Source organism: Filicampus tigris, chromosome 17 (genome assembly GCF_054856515.1).
Source record: "Filicampus tigris isolate MCC_2025a chromosome 17, RoL_Ftig_1.0, whole genome shotgun sequence".
Taxonomy (NCBI): domain Eukaryota; kingdom Metazoa; phylum Chordata; class Actinopteri; order Syngnathiformes; family Syngnathidae; genus Filicampus; species Filicampus tigris.
Genome location: NC_141233.1, coordinates 3,638,485 through 3,661,121, shown reverse-complemented (window position 1 = coordinate 3,661,121; position 22,637 = coordinate 3,638,485). Strand labels below are relative to the sequence as shown.

At 37.7% G+C, this 22,637-nt stretch overlaps 1 protein-coding gene across 6 annotated transcripts; it reads left to right on the top strand.

Annotated features, from left to right (window-relative positions):
• Window positions 1-435: 435 nt before the first annotated feature.
• Window positions 436-21,390, top strand: gdpd5a (glycerophosphodiester phosphodiesterase domain containing 5a). Of its 6 annotated transcripts, none has more exons than XM_086012874.1 (17): window positions 436-686; window positions 2,809-2,983; window positions 4,271-4,374; window positions 6,878-6,971; window positions 7,263-7,322; window positions 7,407-7,505; window positions 7,868-7,961; window positions 9,323-9,468; window positions 10,494-10,576; window positions 11,198-11,348; window positions 11,787-12,008; window positions 13,351-13,496; window positions 14,833-14,980; window positions 15,328-15,410; window positions 20,192-20,206; window positions 20,486-20,598; window positions 21,072-21,390. In XM_086012874.1, exons 2-17 carry the CDS (start codon window positions 2,867-2,869, stop codon window positions 21,188-21,190), a joined length of 1,794 nt encoding a protein of 597 aa, XP_085869000.1. In that variant the 5' UTR covers window positions 436-686; window positions 2,809-2,866; the 3' UTR covers window positions 21,191-21,390. The 6 variants fall into 6 exon arrangements, 4 of the variants coding, with proteins under 4 accessions (XP_085869000.1, XP_085868999.1, XP_085869002.1 ...); XM_086012873.1 differs by having other exon boundaries at window positions 11,787-12,017; XR_015081890.1 differs by having other exon boundaries at window positions 11,787-12,017; window positions 19,896-20,598; window positions 21,072-21,116.
• Window positions 21,391-22,637: the final 1,247 nt, after the last annotated feature.

Below are 22,637 nucleotides of genomic sequence, written 5' to 3'. Positions count from 1 at the left end.
AGGATTTATGATGTCAATATTCTGCTGATCATGGAGCTTCTTTCTCTAGATGGCTAAAAAGGTTTTAGTAAATTGTATGTTGAACCGCAACCAGAAAGTAATTACTCGCTGCTATTTAAAATGTGTCTGTGATAAAACAAAATGCTCTAACAAGCATATACAGTAGACACCAATAAAACCATAGACAAAAAAATCAGATTGGAAACTCATTTTATCTGCTGTATATGATATTCATTACTGAGCAGGCGGGACAAGAGGGGGAAGGGGGTGCTCAAGATATTGTATTACGAATAAAATTTAAACACATTTTTTTTGTCACAGGACAACTATAATCCAATATAAAATACCTTAGCTCAATAACGGATTGAAAACTCTAACGCAACATTTTTTTCTATAAGCCCCTCCCACACACGGAGGAGCGGATTACGCGTGAACGAGAGGCGCACTCGCGTCTGTCTCCAGAGCAACAGCAAGATTATAACACTTAATGCTTCTTTTCCTTTGCTGGAGTCCAACCCTTTTGTATTTCGGGTTCATTTTGAACTGATGTGTGACAATTGTCCAGCTCACGCGTCTCATGGGAGCAACTTCAAATGTACTTTGTAATAATGACGTCATGTCAATACCTGAGGAGAAAAACGGTTTAATCAAAACATTTTGACGTAATCAAGTCGTCCTGTGCTGAGGTAAGGAAACTGTATCTCCCATAATATCAGTGACAGTCACTTGGTTTTCATTTGTTGTGCTTTGTATTATTGTAATAAGATTTAAGTGGCGTTTATTTCCTTGGATGAGTAAATTGTTCTTCCTGTTGTATGAGGTTTTATTACATCAGACCACTACATTGGCAGTATTACACACACATAAGATACAGTGAGGAGTTTAATGACCATTAATGAATTTATCAGTGAGTTAAACGGAGATCTCGCCAAGAGATTTAATGCATGCATGAATAACTGGCATGCACATAGGTTCAATGAAGGCTCTCAAATGTTCAATGCTGTGAATGTAAGTGTGAATGTTTGTTTTTCTATATATGCCCTGAAATTGACTGGCGACCTATTCAGTGTGCACCCCACCTCTTGCCTAAAGTCACCAGGGATAGGCTCCAGCTCACCCATGACCCAAATGAGGACAAGCGCTAATGAAAATTAATGGATGGATGAATAAAATATTCATGTATTCAAAGAACGATTTTAATAATTGTGACATCATCCCACATGCACAACTATTGAATCAAACTGTAAATACATCTGTCTTTATTACTGGAATTATAGAAGTATGTGAAATTAGTCTCAAATATCTTATCTCTAGCTAACCAGGCCTTCCTCACAGAATCTGAAAAGAAGTGACAATGACGGAGATAAAAGCCCAGACATATGTAGCAGAGTCTTTTCGGTAACGACATCGCTAGCAGTTTGGCAAACCTGATGAGGCCAAGTTACATGAAGGCGTGGAATGCTTCTTCTACTGTAGTATAGAATCAAATCAGCTACAACTATAGCCTGCACAGGAACACTAGTAAATTCATTCTGAACTTCCAAGTGTTTACATAAAATAAAAATAACTATGAATGGTAGTTTTAATTCCATTTTTATGCTTTGTTGTCACTTTTACTACAAATCATTTCCAAAGCCCTTACGAGGTAATTACCTATAAATTTTACCCTGGTGGCACAAGAAAATGAAAGTTTCCCCTTGTTGTGTCCCTAAGATTCAAAATGTCATCATATTTTATTCTAGTAGAGACAGTTGACCAAGAAGCATTTATCTTGTGCTGAGTCATACTTTTTAGTTCAAGGGTAGCTGTTTGTGTTATCGTAGGATTGAGAGTACCAATTTTTTACTTTTTTTTTTTTTTTAAAGGGTAAAGAATCAAAATTGACTCGCTGCATCATTTCAACGGGCAAAGAGACGTGATCTGGCATGTTGCATTAGCCTGTCTGACTCGACCAATGGTTTTGTGTGCATCAGATGCAACAAAAATGCATATACTGTACAGTGAAAATTAAAGTTGCCCTCTGGACTAAAAATACCTGCATAAAAATAACTTGATGTCTCGAATCACTGACATTGTATTCATTTTGTTGGCCTGAAATAATTCAGTTTAAAATTACTCTTCTTTTTATTGAAGGACTTTTTATTAGCTAGTCCCACGAAGCGCAGTAGTTGTCTTCCCACTGTCCCTCAATATCAAATTAAACTACAAACCATACAACAAATTTTATGCCCTTATTTTGTTTGCTTTGCATGCAGTTTTACCAGACTTGACCCACCTACCTTTAAATTGCAATGCATATGCCGATTTCCCCACACAGAGGGTTTTACCCAAAACAAAGCCTAGTGTTGTCATCATAATCGCCTTGTTTTGTGTAAACAATCCTTTCTTAACATGACGTTGCAAGGTCATAATTTGTACTGCGTCTAAACCCTAATTGAATACATAAAAGATCATTCCGAACCTGATGAATGCAAACATTTTTTGAGGAAGAAAAAGTATTTTGGAGACGCTCCGGGAAACACTTGTTTGGATTCTACAATATTGCCCAGCTTCTTTTTTTTTTTTCAATTAATTAATTTTTTTAGCGAATAGACGGGATGGACCTTTGCAGAATGTCTTCTCGGCTCAAGAGGAAATCATCCCTAATCCCTAATCATCTAAAGTGTTGCAATTCAAAAATATGAAAATCCAGTTTCAAAATAGCACTTTCAGACCTTTACCTTGTGACAGTATTTGTCAAATCATTGCTAAGTGAACAGATGAAACATTTGGTAACATCTTAGTCTTCTTCATCTTGGTCTTCTTCAGGGTTTCCAGGCCGGTGTGGGATGCTAAGAAACTGGTGGTGCGTTGAGGCTGAAGGAGCATGGTGAAACACCAACCCTTACAGGTCTATGAAAAGCAAGTGCTTGTGTCCTTTGTCACTGGCATTTATGGTTGCCGTTGGAAACGCTACCAGCGCTCCCAAGACGACAGCTCCAGGGTAAGACCACCAAGCGAGCGTTACAATTCGATTTTCCATGGAACAGTTTGGTACGGCTCAAGCTGGCCATTGTAGGGAATGCAACGTGGTATTTGCATCATGTGATTTAAGTATCGCATATAAGCCTGACAGTGCAACTCAGATAAAATCAAAAAAGGGAAATGAATGTTATATATTATTCATCTAACAATATTAATTCACGGTTCATTTGGCATTATTTTAGTATAAACCTAACCTGTAAACCCAAATTGGCGTTACATATCAGATCAAATTTCATTTCATTAGTTAAACAGAATTAGAGTGTGTGCATGAATATCAAATTAAACCTCCAATGATACATGAGATATTATATATTTTTTTTTATTATTTCAAGACTACTTGTGGAAGAAGGAAAAATATATAGGGTTTATCAAGAAAAACTGCATCCAAACGCATTTTGGGTTATACTGCTTGTATTAAAGCAAGCTTGTAATAGCTTGCGGAAGGTGAGGTGACTCCACCACTGTCGCCTGACTTGTGTGTAGCACTTAAACTAAGATTGTTTGTCTATATTATCTGCCTGAGGTTTTCCTGTTTGCAGAGCAACACAAAAGATTTACCTTTCACAAATGTTTGCAGACTAGTCATTTATTCCTTCCCTGCACTTGCTTCTAATTGCCTCCGAGCCTCTTACATAAGCTGCCGGAAATGGTGAGCCGAAGCATGGTGAGGTGCCAAAGCTGATAACCGGTCAACAGCATGTGTTGAGTGGCCTATCATTGCCTTGGTCTCCTCTCACATGGAATTACCTCCTGATCCTGTTAACTACTGAGGGAGAGAGTCCTTGAGTGCTGCACAAGCTCTCCTTCTTACCTTTTCCCCGCATGTCAATTTAGAAGACATGCTCCAACACTATGTTTAAAAAACAAACACGATAAACCAAATTGTAAGAAGCCATGTGTATGATTGTTATTGGAACTGTCAGATTTATTTGCCATTGATTTGAATTAATGGAAGAAGACCACTTAACTGCATAACAAATTGGTCATGTCCGTAATGAAGAAAATGTATAGTGTCTGTCAGTCTTTCAAAGATGATGGGAGGAGATTAAGAAAGAAAGAAAAGTGACCCCTTGGAATGAATATGTATTTGATTAAATTTTTTAAGGAAACTATTAAGAAGTTGGCGCTCTTTTTCACCGTTTTGTTTTAAATTACTGTAGTTTGCGCAAAACTCTCCATGTATGGCGTTTGTTAAATATGTCTTTGTTCTTTTGATTGTTTTTTTTTGTGTTTTTTTTTTTTGCAGTGGGAGTGTTCGTGGTTTATCATCTTGTGTAGCTCCTTTCTCCTGCTTCTCTTTTGGGTCTACTTCTGGTTGGTGGCTCGAAATGATTTTGATGAGTTCAACTGGTGAGTCATCTTTTTAACATCTATAGTAGGTAGTGTTGTTCCGATGCCATTTTTTGGCCCCGATACCGATTCCAATACCCAGCTATGCGGTATCGGCCGATGCCGATACTGTACCGATACCTGACTTTTGAAAGAAAAAAAAAAAAAGGTATAGATGTGCATTTTTTTTTCTTCTAATTCTAAAGAACTGCATACTCACTTGGATGTAAAACCATTGCTATCATGGCTTGGTCAGACTTAAAAACCTTTGTGAAACAGGAAAAAAATAAGAAATAATATACACGAGGTATCTTTGAGAGGGATTGTGTCGGATTATTTACAAAAGCTATAGGACATTATTTTAAAAGTTTGTTTTGAGTATTAGTGACCTATAGCAACAACTTCCGCGCCCAAATCCATTTTCAAAACCAAAAACAAGCAGTAGAAAAATCCAACAAGTTCAACTCCAAAATCCAAAATTGAGCAGGGTTTGTTGTTGCGGTCCATTCCCCTTGTTCATGCTCGCTGCCGCCGCCACAAACTCTTGGTGCTTGTTCACATGTTTCGTCCTCAAATGTTTTATCAGGTTTGACGTATTGAACCTGGCCACTTTAGTGTTGAAGTACAGTAGTTCCATATCGCCGCCGACATTATTTCTCCTGTACCTCACTGTTTTTTTTTTCTCTCAACATGAAAAAGCAGCCCCGCCATTGGTTAAGAGCGTCCGCTCTGGGCCAATAGCGACGGCTAATACTGAACAGTCACCACACACCAGTGTCGTGAATGAGCACGATACAAGGCGGTGCTTTCAATGTAAATTGGGCAGGGTTTGTTGTTGCGGTCAATTCCCCTTGTTAATGCTCGCTGCCACCGCCGCTGCAAACTCTTGGTGCTCGTTCACATGTTTCATTCTCAAATGTTGGTTCAGGTTTATCGTATTGAACCTGGCCACTTTGGTTCCGCCTCTTGCAACATCCGCTCTAGCTGGAGTTTGTATGTTGAAGTAGTTACATATCGCCAACATTAGATCTCCTGTACCCCCCCCCCACCACCACCACCACACACACACACACACATACATGAAAAAGCAGCAGGGAGCAAGATACAAAGCGCTCCATTCAACGTACTTTACTAGTACAGCATCGGGAAATGGCATCGGCACGTTATTTGTATGTACTCGCAATTACCGATACCAGTGTTTTAATGTGGTATCGGGATACTTCTCGATACTAGTATCTGTATCGGAACAACACTAATAGTAGGATGTGAGCACAAAGACTATATTAATATTTTCATCTGAGGTCGGGAACTACATATATGTTGTTGAGACTTTTTAGAAAGCCATTAGTACCTGCACCGTCACTTTCCAGTACACATCTCAAAGAAGGAAAGGGTACATCCATCCAGCCATCTAATTTCTATCCTGCTTTCATGGTTTGGGTTACACGTGAGCTGAAACCTATCCAAGCTCACTTTGGGCAAGAGGCGGGTTAGCCTATCCCCTGGAATGGTCGACAGACAAACAGCCATTCCCACTCACATTCACACCAATGGACAATTAGTGTCTTCAATTAAACACATGCATATTTTTGCAATGTGGGATGCAGCCAGCATAACCGGAGAAAACCCACGCAAACATGGAGAGAGCATGCAAACGTAAGAACGATCAATGTAAACCCAAATCATCAAAGTGTTGAGTACCTAATTTTGACTCATACACAAAATCAAAGGAAAACAAATAGATCAACAGCTTAAAACAATTCATAATAAAGCTCAGTTGTGTGCATAGTCCCCGCGTACTGTATCTGTGCCACTCAATGTTTGGACAGGCTTCTGATGAGATGATGTATGGCCTTCTTCGGCATCCTTCGTCAACTGCTGACATATTCCAACCACATAAGGCTGGGCATTGACATGCTCCAAAATGAGCCTTTGATACATTGCACCATTAAATGGTAAGACATTAGGTCTCAAGATTTCATCTGTCCAGCCCTCCAAGGATGTCTCTGTAGAGCATCAGCGTCATCCTAACGCAAAAAGAATTGGGTGCCTGTCAGGCTACTCGCAGTAGTAAGAGCTCTAGAAACAATAGAGATTAGCCAGGAGCAGAGGCGGAGCCATGGGTGGGCCTGGGTGTGCACAGGCCCACCCTAAGTGACAGACTGCCCACCCAAGTGAGATTCATGAAAAAATATATACTTTTACATTTTTGGTAAATTATTATTAAATTATTTTTGAATTTGTGTTTCGTTCTGTTTTTTTTTTAATTTTATTGAATGTTATGATTGTCTCAGGAAGATCTGAACTTCATATTATTTAGTTTGCCATTTTATTTGAATATACAATGTGTCAGGGCAGGAGGATTGTGCTCAGTGAGAGAAACATTCAGGCCCACCCTGATTTTTCCAGACCCACCGATTAGCCACGTTCTGGCTCCGCTACTGAGTGACACTGTAATTATTGTTCACTTTATTCTTATGAGCAGCAACAAGATGCATCAACCTTTAACTTGTTATAATTTCAGGTCAGTTTATAACCGCTCCGGTGAATGGAGGGATGAGACCATCCCCATTCTTGCAAGCACCACCGTGGGATTCAGCTATGTTTCACTCTTGATGGTAAGAGTGCCTTTTAAAGCAGATTAAATATTCATTTAAAACACACAATGTGTGAAAATAAGAACACAGTATGTTAGTGGTGTAATGAAAATTTATTTTAATCCAACCCAAATGTATCAAATCGTTCCACTTTAAAAATCGTATCACACCCCATGTATGGAGGTACATACCAAATATATAAATATATATATATATATATATATATATATATATATATATATATATATATATATATATATATATATATATATATATATAAAGAGAGAAATTAAGTCCTTTTTTCTTCAACAGATCTTGGCATTTTTCCACATATCCTTGGGACAACAGCTTAATCTCTACTGGCTCCACAAGGTGCAGTGAGTTAAAACTTTGCTTTAGTTTTGTTTCTTGCAGGTTTTTCCAATGACCTCATCGTTGTTTGTCTCATTTTCACAGATCGGAGTGCTGGTTACGCTCCTTACTACTATCTCTGGTGTTGTCTCCGTTGATGACATATGGGTAGATGAGTGGGACGTCCTGCTAGTGTCTCTGCAGGTATGTTTGTACTCCAAACGATGTCACTCTTAGATTGTACACAGTAAAACCTTTGAACTCCAATCTCATTGTTTTAACACATCACATTGTGGATACGGGGGCGTATCAATACATCACTATTTTAAACTTTTCCTTTGTTAAAGTTTTAAAGTAGTTTTAATGATAAGTCTAGGAAACTGATACTTATGAGAAAAAAAACGTTGTTTCCTGTTAACGTTTTTTAAGTGCTGTTCCTTTTTTAATGAAAGGCTGCTTTATCATACTCATAAATCATTTTGATACAAATTATCAACAGAATTATGTCTCATGGCCGCAAAAAAAAACTGACTGTCACTCATTTTATAATTGTGTTCTAATGTCAGTCCACAGCACCATTCCTTCACATTGGCGCTCTCACAACAGTCACAGCTCTTAGCTGGCTGGTCGCTGGTTATGTGGTCCGCAGAGAAAGATCCAGTAAGTGTTCTCTTCAGTTTCACCCTGCTGTTAATTCCTTAGTCCTGCAACAATACAATTTAACCTATTATTAGTTTTAGATGTACCTGTAAGGCTTTAGTACCTTCGTAATGAAAGATCAATTACTGTCATATTATCAGCCCACTGGCAAAATAGTTGTCAGAACTGCGTGCTAGTGTAAAGCATACCCTAACACCAGTTTTTCGAGGCGAATTACCACATTGTCAAACTGGAATGGCACTGGAGTGCATATTGTGTGCCAACTGCCATACTCAGTGGATCTTATCCACTGAGCTCTATCTACCAAATGTGGCGGGTCACAATTCTGCACAATTCACATTTTTGGAGGTGAGGATATAAACAAAGGATGCCTATTTTTTGTGGTGTGTGTGACCCAAAGCATACGTCCGCAACACAAAATATTGGGTTCATCTGATGAAAATGTGAGTGTCAGAATGGTGCAGTTGTAGCTGTCGAGATATTGGTATTCCAAAATGATTTTGTACTTAAAGCAAACTACAATGGTTCAGAAAGATTCTGATAGGACTGTGGAGCGCCGAATTTGCCTGCCTGCCTGCGCCTCCATCCGATACACCAAAATCTTGGTAGACTACCTGCGCTGCAAAACAGACCCCTTTTAAACCAGGCTAACATTCTGTCTACTTTTAGTAACCAAATTTGCAGATGCACTAGGGTTGAGGGAGGAACGCCCAGTGAGGCATAGTGTGTCTTTCAAATTCACAAACACAGCGAACTAGACCATTGTCCCGGCATAAAAATTACCCGTTTTTACTGAGCCCAGACTACTTTCTGTTGCCAAATTATCAGATGGATGTGTCGGGGGTGAGGCAACTCCGTGCACCGGAACGCTCATAGGGGTGCAACAAGGCCCCAAACTTGGAAGACTTGACTAGCGCTGGCACGAAAATAAATGTTGACGCGTTTTTATGCCGAGTGCAGGGGCGCCAGTCTACCAAAATAGGGCCCGAGGAGTTTGAGAAGGAAATCATTGAGGCCAACTCAGAGAGACTAATAGAACAAAAATAGCTAAAATGTACAGTGGTGAAAAAATTTCCCCGGAGGTTACTGTGTTGCGGGGTTGATAACAGAAAGTATTTTTTTTTTCCCTGTAATAGTCAAACGATTATGGTAGCCTTTGTTTTTGTTTTGTTTTTTACATCAGAAAATCTGATATTTCAACAAGTGTGGATTCAGTTTTCATATCCACTCTTAACTCCGCAATTGTACTCATGTAGCTTAAAAGCTTAACAATCCCTCTAGCCAACACATGCTAAGCCTCTCCAGTGAATCCATTTGTTTTGTTGATGAAGCGTAATATAAAGCTCACGCCTCTGTCTTAGATTTCCAGATGATGGTGTTAATCACCTACACAGTCATCCTCATGGCCCTTTATTTGGCACCGCTCTCATTCTCCTGCCCCTGTGTAATGGACAGTCGCAGCCTCAAGCCTCGCCCGGACGTCATTGGTAGACGGGGAGCTCCTATGGTGAGTCGCTCTATTGCCAGCCCTCATTTGTTTGAACCCACAGATTTTTAATGTAATTGGAAGTGTTGGAACATGTCCGGGGCGGCACGGTGGGTCGACTGGTTAGCACGTCCGCCTCACAGTTCAGAGGTCGTGGGTTCGATCCCGGCCTCCCTGTGTAGAGTTTGCATGTTCTTCCCGTGCCTGCGTGGGTTTTCTCCGGGTACTCAGGTTTCCTCCCACATTCCAAAAACATGCATGGTAAGTTGATTGGACACTCTAAATTGCCCCTAGGTGTGAGTGTGAGTGTGGATGTTTGTTTGTCTCTGTGTGCCCTGCGATTGGCTGGCAACCAATTCAGGGTGTCCCCCGTCTACTGCCCAAAGAAAGCTGGGATAGGCTCCAGCACGCCCGCGACCCTTGTGAGGATAAGCGGTATGGATAATGGATGGTCCGGATTATTTTTTTTCTTAAGTGCACAAAGTGATCACCGGAAAACATCTTACAGTATTTCGTTCCAGTTTCTGGTCAGAAACTACTATACAAAAATTAAATAAAATCTCTCCCTTCGTTGCTCTAAATTTTTCTGGATTTTTTTTTAAACTTGAAAAAGTTGCTTAAGATTACCACTCCACAACAAACATTATAAAATATTTAAGAGTTTTCCAAGTACAACTTGTGATCATGAAATCCAACATAAACAAAACATCTCTCCCCTTCAGTGCATGTCTTGTCAAGACAAACAAAGCACTGGTGAAAATATAATCAATTAAGTGAAAACGATTAAACAATCCCCAAAGCAAAGCCTTTAAGGGAAAAAAGAAGACTACCGTAAACATCTCAGAGTTACAGTTTGCGTGTCACTGGTTAGGCCACATGCCGAGGGATCCAAATATTAAGTGCAACCATGTAAATCGCCCACCGCCGTCTAAATAAGGTAAATAAAAGCACTATTATCTTTCTTAAAGTGTTAACAAAATGATCGAAAAAAAATCAGCTTTGTATTCAAATGCCGTGAGTGAATGACACTAATCTCTCTGCTTCAGCTGGCCCCAGAGAACACCATGGTGTCCTTCAACAGAGCCCTACAGCATGGAGCCAGCTCCCTGGAGGCTGATGTCACTCTTAGGTTATTTGCCACCCATTTTTGATATATTCACCCAGGCTTGTTCATAATGAATCCAGGGCACTCCAGTTCTACAGTATATGAACAGTGCCTCAGATGGGATAGACAATCTATAGTTCAACTTATTTTCAAGTACGTTAGTCTCATTACGACTGCACAAGGAGAGCTGGAACTTCTGTCTGACACACCCAACGGACTAAAAAAAAGTGAAAAACATTGATTTACACATTTATTTCCCAATGTGATCACTACAAAAATAAATTAACAAGGTTTTTTTTCACCGTAGCAGTATCTTCGGTATCTGTTAGGGCTAGATCCACTTACTTCAGAGACAGACACTTTTCAACTAAAAACTTTCTTTGGTTAAGACAATGCAATAGTGAGGAACAAATTCCTAGATCCATCTTAGATCAATCTGTATGTACTGGTTGTAAGTAAGTACATTTTAATTATATAGCACTTCTCAAAGTGCTTCGCATTGTGAAAATAATACAATCAAATATAAAATAAAATATTTAAAAATAAAAGTTGTTGTAAGCCATTTGTCTGGCAAACAGACTAACGTTAACTATCCTGAAAGCATGACTTCCTTGAGTAACACTGTATTCAATTTTGTGTCTCTAGCGTGGACGGGGTTCCATTCCTCATGCGAGATCGCACCTTGAGACGAACCACAGACGTTAGCACAGTCTTCCCTGACAGGCAGCATGACGATGCCGCTTTATTCAACTGGGCAGAGTTACGTTCGCTCAACGCAGGTCGCTGGTTTCTGGAGGTAAAGGAACTCAGATCACACTAATACTTTCTAATAATGAATAACTAATTTTTATCCATAGCAACTTTTAGCTAAAATGCTGGTCAAGTAGTGCGGTAAACAATGAATTTGCTTTCAGAATAATGTATTCCAGTTATTATTATTATTATTATATGACTATATAGTGGATTCACAGGACACCCATTATAATTGCATTAAAAAAAAAAAAAAAAAAAAAAAAAATATATATATATATATATATATATATATATATATATATATATATATATATATATATATACACATATATATATAATGTTATATGTTTGAAATGTATGAAATGTATATGTATGAAAATAAGAACACTATATGTTAGTGGTGAAATGAAAATTTATTTTGATCCAACCCAAATGTATCAAATTGTTCCACTTTAAAATTGTTGCTTTCTTTTGTTCCCAGCGGGATCCCTACTGGACAGTCGAGACATTGACCGGGAGGGATCGGAGCAGGATAAGCAACCAGACAGTTTGCAGTCTGTTGGAAATGCTTCGTCTGGCAGTCAGAGCCAACAGCTCCGCACTTCTCAATGTCCGCAGGCCCCCTGCAGGCCACCCTCGCTCCCGAAGTTGGTTCATGGACACGATGTGGGCCGTGCAGAAAGCGGGGATTTCCCAGAAGAGGGTGAGGACTGTAGGTCCCTCTTATACTAATCGGTCAAATCTATATATTATATCGCCGGTGTTGGGAGGAAACCTTGTAAATTGGGTCAATTTTGTATTTTTTCACAAATCGATACTATCCGTCATTCTCTGCATGGGTATGTTATTTTTCCAAAATGAATGACCAATATCAAGCGTTGAAAACAGTTTGCTGTCTTTGAAAATGCAATGTCAATGCCTCAAAGAGCATGCTGTTTTTTTTTTTTTAAGTGACGGTTGGGGGGATAAACGGATTTCTCCCGATGCCAGCGATGATTGCTCATTGTTGCGAAATCTCACCATACCACACCGAATGTCGAGTTGCATCTTTGTCCTATATTTTCCATTTTATGTGGAATCACAAAAGTATTATAAATAGGGCTGTCATGAGATTTAAAAAATGGAGAGATTAATTAATTATGATCTGTAATTAATTGCTCTAATGAATCTATTATTTAATCTCACTTAAAAAATGCTGAGAAAAGCCCCAAAGGCCCCCCATTGTCTGTATGCATGTATTTGTATTTATGGTGCATATCATTTTTTCAGTGACCCAGTCATCTGCCTCCTTGAGGAACTGTTTTTTTTGCATTCATCAGCCAATTCCTGGTTTCTGTTTTCACGACGATCAGTGCAAAAGGAATTGAAGTTCCACTCACCATCAATAAAGTGTCCAGAGTTGAGGTCCAGTGATCTGCGGTTATAGCAAATTTGTTCGAATACCCCATCAAAGCATCAAGCTTGCTTTTCTTTTCACCATGATTTTCCCTCTTGTTGGTTCACTACTGCAGTTCCGCACAGTGGTTTTTAAATTTACCATTCATCGGACCAACAACTCTCACATGCTCCCCCATTTTCATGTCTTCTCTCTGCTCCTGAACTTGCCCTCCAACCTACAATAGGAGCCTATCATGTTATGCCAAACACATTGACAGCCAATCAGTGTCTATTTTAGGGTGTGACGTTGACCATTGTTTTTTACACCCCAAACAACTCAAGCACAAGCCCCACACATCAAAACGGATCTCATCATCACACAGAAACAGCAAAGTTAGAGATTGAAAATTAGATTAATGCGATTAAAAAAGTTAACGCTTTAATTGTGGCTGTAATTAATTGAACACAATTAATGCACTAATTTGACATCCGTAATTAGAATAAATAATCTGATAACAAAATATGGACTAAATAAAAACTCAATTGCTTTCCATGTACAGTACTGCACTTCATTTCACATTTTCTTCTGCACAAGTACGATATTCACTTTGAATAACAATGTATTCCATCTGACTGGGCTCTTTCTGTCTCACATGTGTTTGCGCCAGGTGACATGGACCCCCGACACAGACAGGGGGAGGGTTCGGGGGTTTCAGCAGACCACAAATGAAAAGCTGTCAGTGGCAGAGATAAGGCAGAGGGGCATTACAAGCTTGACCCTTCACTACAGCAAGGCCAGCCACAAAGATATACAGTAAGATATGTTTCTACAGTAACACTAAGCGGGAAAAGTTGGATGATAAAATGTTTAATAAAATGATCTCTTTGCCTTCACTGCAAAGTTTTGTTGTTTTAGGGACTTTTTGGTCATCACCACCATTGTAACTTTGAATGGCTATCTTTATCAACCCTGCAGATTTGAGTGATATGGTCTGTAGCTCACCATGTCTCAGCACAGATGGTTGTTTGGATGAACAGACGCTTGGAAATGGAGGGATGAATGCAAAGCATACAGATGGATGCTTGTATGAATAATTGGATCATGGATTGATGTTTGGATGTACATTATGCATCTGAGCTTGGATAGATTGATGCATTGATTCATAATAGATGGAGTGTGGATGTGTTTGATCTATGTTGCCCATCATCTGTGGTGGTCAGTGTCTCTGACAGATTGACAATGTAGAAATTCATTTTAGATGGGTTCATAGATAGATGCAGGTGTTCTTCAGTTTACAACAGAGTTTAACGTTTGTACGTTAAATTGTAATGTGCTGTCACTATCCTTCAGAGATGGGAAATCCAGGTCCAGAAAGTAAAAACCCTGTCACAGATTGGCTTTAGCCACAGGTGTTTCTACTCAAGCGGTAGGTAAACGAGCTCAGTTGATTAGAAGCACCTGTGGCTCAAGACAAACTGTAGCAGTGTTTTTACTTTCTGGACCTGAATTTCTCATCTCTGCTGTCCTTCTTAAATGCAAGTAACGATAAGCTATAAATGCTGAAACAGCCACTTATTGAGATTTTAAAATTTAGGCATTCATAGTAAAAGCAATCCTTATTGACACAGTTAATGGTGGTGGCTCACTGAAATACTCTTCTTGCATAACGGTAAAGACATACACAGCTTTATAAAAATCAACCAACTACTCAGGGCTCGGTGAACAACCAATCACGGCTGCATCTTTAGAAAACAGGTCAGCCATGATTGGTCGTTACCCGATGTGATGTCATTTTCAGTTGACAGAAATGACAAAATGGCCGCCCCCGGAGATGGCTAAAAACGAGTGGATTAACTCTTATTCCACAAACGCAATATTTATCAGAATGCCTTGTTTCAACTAGTGGGCTTGCTTAGAACATATTCTTGAAAAAAATATGTTTGAGTTAACTTCCTTTAAGAATAAAAGACCCAAAAGCCAATAATTATAAAATACTCATATCAGTGTACTTAATTGATTTTCAAAAGGAAATTCAGTGGGGTATGTCTTTACCGTTATTGATCTAATTATATGAAAATGACCCGTATGCAAGACAAAACACTTTTTTTTTTTTTGCCATGTTTGCAGCCATGTATTTTCCTTCCCCCAGGGAGTATCTGGCCAACAATGTGAGCGTGACAGTCTACCCAGTGAATGAGCCGTGGCTCTACTCAGTTCTGTGGTGTAGTGGGGTGCCTTCTGTGTCCTCTGATGCCCCCCAAGTCCTCCGAAAGGTGCCTTACCCCATCTGGCTCATGGTAAACAACTCTCAGCGCTGCTTTTCTCTCATCTGACACCACATGCAAAACAAACACACCCCAAAGCAAGGTCACACACTGAGGCAAGAAGACAGCAGGAGAGGACAGAGACTGACGAGGGCACTGCGACATGTCAGGGCAAGGACGTGGAGAAAATATGTGGTAGCTCAGCAGCAGACTTGAGCTCAGCATGGTGCTGAGAAACAACAGAGCACTGAGAAGGAGTGTGGCAGCTTGACACAAGGACACCCATTGCTGTCTTGAAGGCTTGTCCACAAGACACACTTGTTGACAGCTCCCCCCAGTGGTATTTTCTGTCAACCAATTTATTTTTGCTTCTCTTTCAGAGTCAGAACGCTTATAGCTTCATCTGGATCGCTTCAGATCTCGTCTCACTCGCCGTAGTCGTAGGAATCTTCAGTTTTCAGAAGTAAGTACAGATTGTGTCAAAAGCCATGGACGTTAACAGAATGTGCTCCATATTGTCAGCCTGCTGTACTGTGCAAAGTTTTTTGTTTTAGCAATGCTGAAGGAACACATACTGTAATGTGAAAATTATTTATTCAATGTACTTATTAAAATAGAAACAGCAAACACACACATGAAACCCATTTAAATGGAGTGGAATGAGTAATGTTAGAACACAATTGTCTCTTTGAGTAAAATGAAATGGAAATGAGTAAAAAAATGGCCTAATACAGTATATACAGTCCTGTAGATTTTGATAGAGTAGATGTTGAATATCAATAGAAACATTAATCAATATAAAAAAAAGACATGATAATTTAGTCAAATCGTAATTTTTTTTTGAAAGGGGAAGTCAATCCAAAAATGTTCTTTACAATAATATGTTCTATGTAGTCCCACTAGTCTAAACATGATATTCTGATCAATATATTGTTTGTGGAATACAAATTTAGCAGCAAAATCTACCTGTTTTCATCAATCTCAGGGGGCGGCCATTTTTTCACTTGCTGTCGACTGAAAATGACATCACAGTTGCTCAGGGTTCAGGTAACGACCAATCATGGCTCAGCTTCAGAAAACTGGTGAGCTGTGATTGGTTGTTACCTGAGACCTGAGCAACTGTGATGTCATTTTCAGTTGACAGCAAGTGACAAAATGGCCGCCCTCGGAGAAGAAAAGGAAAAAAGAGCCAGTCGGATTTTAAACAACAATTCTAAATGAATAACATAAAGCACCAGTCTTAATCGCTTTCATATTTTTAGAATCAAGAATAGAATTTATATACTGTTTGGTTTCTGCCTTGAAAATAGAGGTTTATAGTGACTAAATTTGGATTTGTGAATATGGAATTTTGCTAGAATAATTATCAAATTTATAATAAATATTTGTTTAGCTGTTTTACCGTCGTTATTGAAGAAACCAAACAGTAAATTTTTTCAACAAAAAATAAAATCTGAGTCAATATTATCAATGATAAATCAAGACATATCTTTCCAAAACTTGATGGTATATGGACATTGCCAGAACAGGTGAATCAACGTTACAGGAGACATCGTACAAAATAAACAATCAACACAAATGTCTTTCTTGAACTTAAGAAGACAACGCTTGGTGGGATAGTACCTATGTATAATTTTAAAAGAGATTTCCCTTACTTTATTTGTCAGAAGATATTTATATGGAAGAGACCAGATTTTTTTCCCAGTGTAAATTGTCAACAAAACCAGACCAGTAAGAAATAACACTCGTGTTGTAGATACAGTATATCTTTTTGAAATAAGGAACATATATTACGATTGTTACTTCTAACTGATATAGTTAGATCTTGCCTCTCGAAGTCATTTTAGGGTCCAGACTTGGCAGACTAGCTATACTTTGTACCCCTTTTAAAAGAGTCAAGATTCCCGAAGGAATAGCATCCATGACCATAGCAAACTCCTTTGGATTAACAGTTTCATTAAATCTGTTAAGAAATTCTATATAGGTCAAAAGAAAAGCTTTATCATTAAGCAATTGACTGACCAGAATTATTTTATCACTAAACCAATTCGGGAAAAATAACGATCTATTCTTATATAGGATACAACAGTTATTCCAGATAAAGCATCTATGGGGGAAAAATTATGTTTATATACTAAAGACCAAGCTAAAAGCATTTGTTTGTGGAAATTGGATAAAGCCAAGTGAATCTTTTCTACCTTGTAGTCACATAAAAGTATAAAGTTAAGACCTCCAATTTGCGCAAATATCTAATTGGGAATGAAGTTCCAATTAGATGTAGGGTTGTTCAAAAACGGTTTTATCCAGTTAATTTTAAATGTATTATCTAGGGTAGTAATGTCAAGAAAGTGCAATCCACCAGTTTCATAATTATTCATTACAACAGACCCTTTCACATAATGAGTCTTGTTTCTCCATAAGAAGTCAAAAAGCACTTTATCAATATTATCACAAATGTTCTTATGTACAAACAAAGAGATTGCTGCATATGTAAGATTTGACAATCCTTCCGCCTTTGTTAGCAACGTACGGCCTTATGAAAGACCCCTACCTAACCATTGGTTAAGCTTTACTTTAATTTTATTTATAATTGGCTCAAAGTTCTCTGTACATCTCATAACCTCATTTCTCATTATGGTAATCCCTAGATGGATAACCTTCTCTTTAATTAGTATATTATACACAGTAGTCTCAGCACAATCATGAATAGAAAATAGTTCACATTTGTTCAAATTCAGGTAAAGTCCAGAAGCAGCTGAGAATAGTGCTGCTGTTTTAATGGCAACCAAGACTTGGCTACAATTCTTAAGGAATAAGGTAGTGTCATCCGCAAGCTGACTAATTAAGATTTCTCTGCCTGCAATAGATATCCCTTTAATAGCACTTTTCTTTATATGACAGGTCAGGAGTTGAGTACACAAAATAAATAGATATGGCGAGGCCGGACAGCCTTGACGTATTCCACGATTTAGGGCAAATCTTGGGGAGGTATCATTTCTCAGTCTGATGGAACTGTTACCATTGGTGTACATAGTTTTGACAGCTTTACAGAAAAATTCACCAAATCCAATTTTTTCCATGCAGCAAAAAAATGAACTCATGTTCCATGTCAAACACCTTGTAGAAGTCCAAAAATAAAAACAGAGGAATGAATAATCAACAAGATCTAGAATGAGCTTAATATTATTGGAAACATGCCTTTTACTCATGAAACTAGATTGAACCTCAACAATAATTGGGTCTAGTACACGTTTGACTCTCTTGCTATTACAGAAGCGAACACTTTATAGTCGTTATTCAATAAAAAAAAAAAAATGGGCCTCCAGTTATCAATGAAATTATTATCTTTTTTTTTGCTTTTGGTATCAAAGTAATCAATCCCTGTGTGAGTGAAGGCGGCAGACAACCTTTCTCAATGCTTTCTAAAAAGACTTAAAGCAAAAAAGGAGCTAAATCTAAAACAAAGGTTTTATAAAACTCACCCGTGAGGCCATCAACTCCAGGGGATTTGTTCATTTTTAGATGTTCAATAGCAATAACAACTTCGCCTAAATTAATATTCCCATCACAGAAGTCTTTATCAGTTGGAGCTATCTGTGTGACATTGTTAAGAGAATTTAGAAAGGTAGTTGTCGAACGTTCACAATACTTAGAGCTAAACAGATTACTATAAAATTTAGAGCAAAAATTGGCTATGCATTTTGGGTCATCAGTTACAACGTCATCAATATTTAGTTGCTTAATCACATTCGTTTTTCTATAGTGCTGTTCTAAATTAAAAAAATACGTTGAGTTCTGTTCACGTTCCTCAATCCATTTTTTCCTTGACCTCACAAATACTCCTTTAGTTTTATTAAGATACATTTGGTGTAATTTAGCCTAATATTAGTCAGACACGTTATCAGGTTTTTTTTTTAGTGATAAGGTCATTATTTTAGAGACTATCCTTTCCTCCTCTGATCTATGAGGTTTTACTAAGATACTACCATATTTCCTGAAGTATTGACAAGCCCCAAATTTAAGTAATTCACAGTTGCTACAAAAAGAATTGTCATCTTTTGCTCTGTTCCAATATTTCCTAATAAGATTTTCAATATCAGTTTTAATTGTTTTATGATGTAATAGAGAACTATTAAGCTTCCAGTGGGCAAATTGTAGTATTTTTAGAGTGCAAAGGTATGGAAAGTGAGACTGCATTACGGTCTGTTAAAGGTGTTGTAATGATATCAACTTAAATTGCATTTACGTTTATATTTTGAGAAACAAGACAAAAGTCGATACGTGACCGCCTGTTGGCATTTCTATTACTCCAGGTAAGCTCTTTCAAATTCTGGTTATTATTCCTCCATATATCAATCAAATTAAATGTCTGCATAAATACCTTCAAGGTATTATTTACAGAAGACTGATCACGTGGAGGCCAACAGTCCATATTATGGTGCAATTATCATTAGACCAGAATTTGGAAAGTTAATGAGAAAACGTTGAATATGGTTTTCTAATACATCTAAAAGGTTATCATTCTAATATTTTGAATCATACCCATACTCATTAGTACTTATTATATTGAAGCTGTGATTGGTTGTTACCTGAGCCCTGAGCAACTGTGATGTCATTTTCAGTTGACAGCAAGTGACAAAATGGCCGCCACCTGAGATGGATAAAAACAGCTGGATTTTGCTTCTTAACTCATATTCGTCAAACACAATTGTAATCAAAATGCTGTGTTTAGACTAGTGGGGGCGCATACAACATAGTATTGTAAAGAAAAATTTTGGGTTGACTTCACCTTTAAATGTAAATTTAGTTTGACCTCTCCTTATTCCGCATGAAGAAAATATTTTATTCTGGAAAGATAATTGCATTTTGTGGAAACACATTATTAATACAAATAACCTTGACTTTGAAAGGAATGCCTGACTTTACCTTCATTTTTTTTTTTTTTCAGTCGACCCTAACTTCCTGAATTGTTTCTGACTCCTCTGACCTTATTTCACTTAAGGAGACAAGAATCTGAGAAGACTCTACTGTATCAAAACTGACTGTTTGTTCACTCTGCTGTTTTTCTTCTTTCACTTTCCCCCTTTTATCCTCTCAATGTTTTTATGTTTCACCTCTACGCTCTAACGTCTTTTTGCCCCTGTCCTCTTTCTGTCTGTCTTTCTCCTCTGATGTCCTTATTTTGTCTGGTACTCTGTCTGATCTGCATGCAACCTTCCTCCACTGCCCCCTGGCATCTGTCAGCTATCATATGATCAGGTAACCGCTGCAGCTGCCTTTGGCCTTTGTTTCTTTCTCCTTGTTTGTCCTCCTTGTGCTTTTTCTGCCTGGCACCCCAAGGCCCATTTCTTTCTGTCTTTCGCTAAACAGTTTCACCTACTGCTTATGAATATACTGCACCTTCCTATTACAACGGTTTTGTGTGCATCAGCACATTTAAAGGCAGGCTTACACAACGTCATGTGAATTAGTTGAATGTCACAGCTCGGTGAAGTGCCGCTATGTGCTTGTAATTTGTGTTATTTAAACATGGAACAGGTGGAGGATGAGTGGGATACAGAGTTGTAACCCCGAACAGATCATGCTGAGCGCTGTGACGCATCGGTCTAATCGGGATGTCAACATCATGAAGGAGAAGCTCATTGTTTCAGGTGAAACTTCCACCACATTCACACATGGAAATAAAGATTGACGTTTTTAGGTTTTACAGAATTTTCTCGAATAGTGGCCATTGTTAAAAATTTAAAACAACAAAGCATAGTATTTCTTGATTAATATGAGAAATTATAGTACTATGCTTGCATTCCTGAACACACAAAAAAAATAGTTTTAGTGGTTAAATGTAATGCTTTTTTAATTTCAGACTGCTCAGAGAATGCCGGTGTGCTAGCTCAAATTTTGGTAAAACGGCCAATTCTGTTCAAAATAGAAAACCATTGAAAGCACTAAAGAAAATCATGATGCTGGGTGATCTCTTCTCATTTTTATGACAGGCAGTCTAATGAACTTGTCGAGCACTGTGTACGTATATAATCTGAACATCTCTCTGAGAGAGAACAAATTTAACAATGGGCCTCATAGTTGGCAACAACCACGATCTTAAGCATGTATATCTGTCTTTCAGAACTCAACAATGGGCTAAGAAGTACAGAGGAGCTGTCGCTGTATCCTGAGAATGGCAATGCAAGATACTCTCACAGAGACCCGAGATCATCATTTCACAAGGAACAAATGGAATGTTAGTTAAATATTGGAGATACAGTATATTTTTTCTACATCTGTTTTCTATTGCTCTACATGGCCTATAGTGCATGAAGTCTATAATACACATACAGTATATTGCATGCAACTTCTTGGAATTATTTTTCCAAACTGATAGTATGCATATATGCAAGCAAAGCTATTGTGTTTAATAGGTAAAATAAAAAAATAAAAAAACTGAATGCATTGTCTTTTTCACTATCTTCTGTGTTTTAGGAAGTTGACTCTGTATTGATGTGTATGATACATTGATATAAACAGAACTAATTTGGAGTATTTTCCCATGGTGAATGGCTTTTTAGTGTGCAGATTTTATTGTCATCCATTGTGTTTGTGATTGATCTCTTAGGAAATATACCAAATACTGAGGATAAGCAATGCTGGGCTTTGAGAGTCTCTAAACTGTCAGTATCATTTGATATTGCTGCCTCTTTTCTGCCATACCTTGATGTTTTGAAAAGAAAGTAGTGAAATCTTTCACGTGGATGCCTTGAATCTGACGAATGAGTCAAATATTAGGGATTTTTGTCATTATAATAATATTTAAGAACAGAATTTTCACCTATTATGCTACTTTAAGTTTCAAACATCTTAATAAAAATGATTATATTAAAGTTGTGCGGACTGTGCTTTGGAGAACATTTTAAGCCATTATTCTAATGGTAGTAAAACAAAACACACAGTATTTAAATACTACTACCTCAATGACTGGTTTTAGCTTAAAGTCTTCCAACATTTAACAGACAGTCAGGCACCAACCCAAAATATAATTAATTATCTTTTCAATGTGTATAAAATACTGGACTTTCCCAAACAATTAGACCAAAAAAGTCTTTATTCATTGAAATGCAAGTGGATTCAATATCTGACTGTATTTTTCATTAATGTTATGTGTGCGTATGTATATATATATATATATATATATATATATATATATACACGTATATATATATATATATATATATATATATATACGTATATATATATATATATATATATATACATATATATGTATATATATATATATATATATATATATACATATATATGTGTATATATACATATATGTATATATGTATATATATACATATATGTATATATATATATATTAGGATATATATATATATTAGGGCTGTCAAAGTTAAAGCATTAACTATGGAGATTAATTTAAATGTTAAGTGTTCAAACAAATTATCTCAGTTAGCTCAGTTTTATTTACTTCCCGTGGCAGCTGACCTCGGCTCACTGTGCAGCCAAATTTCAAGAGTCACTGTTACAAAGATGGCCTTTCGCGTAGTTTTACTTAAAAAAGTTGCTCAATGGCTAGTTGGAGTAATCCAAAATAATTTGCTCACTTTGCAAAGCAAAATTCAAATACCATATTAGTCTTTGGTGTATCGTTCAACAGTTGTATTTTACCGGAAGAGAA

What these genes read in the sequence shown, in the direction of transcription:
- gdpd5a (XM_086012873.1), top strand. Translation starts at nt 2,867, where the DNA reads ATGGTGAAACACCAACCCTTACAGGTCTATGAAAAGCAAGTGCTTGTG. An exon ending in CAGGTCGCTGGTTTCTGGAG is followed by an intron (nt 11,349 to 11,786) that starts GTAAAGGAACTC and finishes TTTTGTTCCCAG; the next exon opens with CGGGATCCCTACTGGACAGT. An exon ending in CCCAGAAGAGGGTGAGGACT is followed by an intron (nt 12,018 to 13,350) that starts GTAGGTCCCTCT and finishes TGTTTGCGCCAG; the next exon opens with GTGACATGGACCCCCGACAC.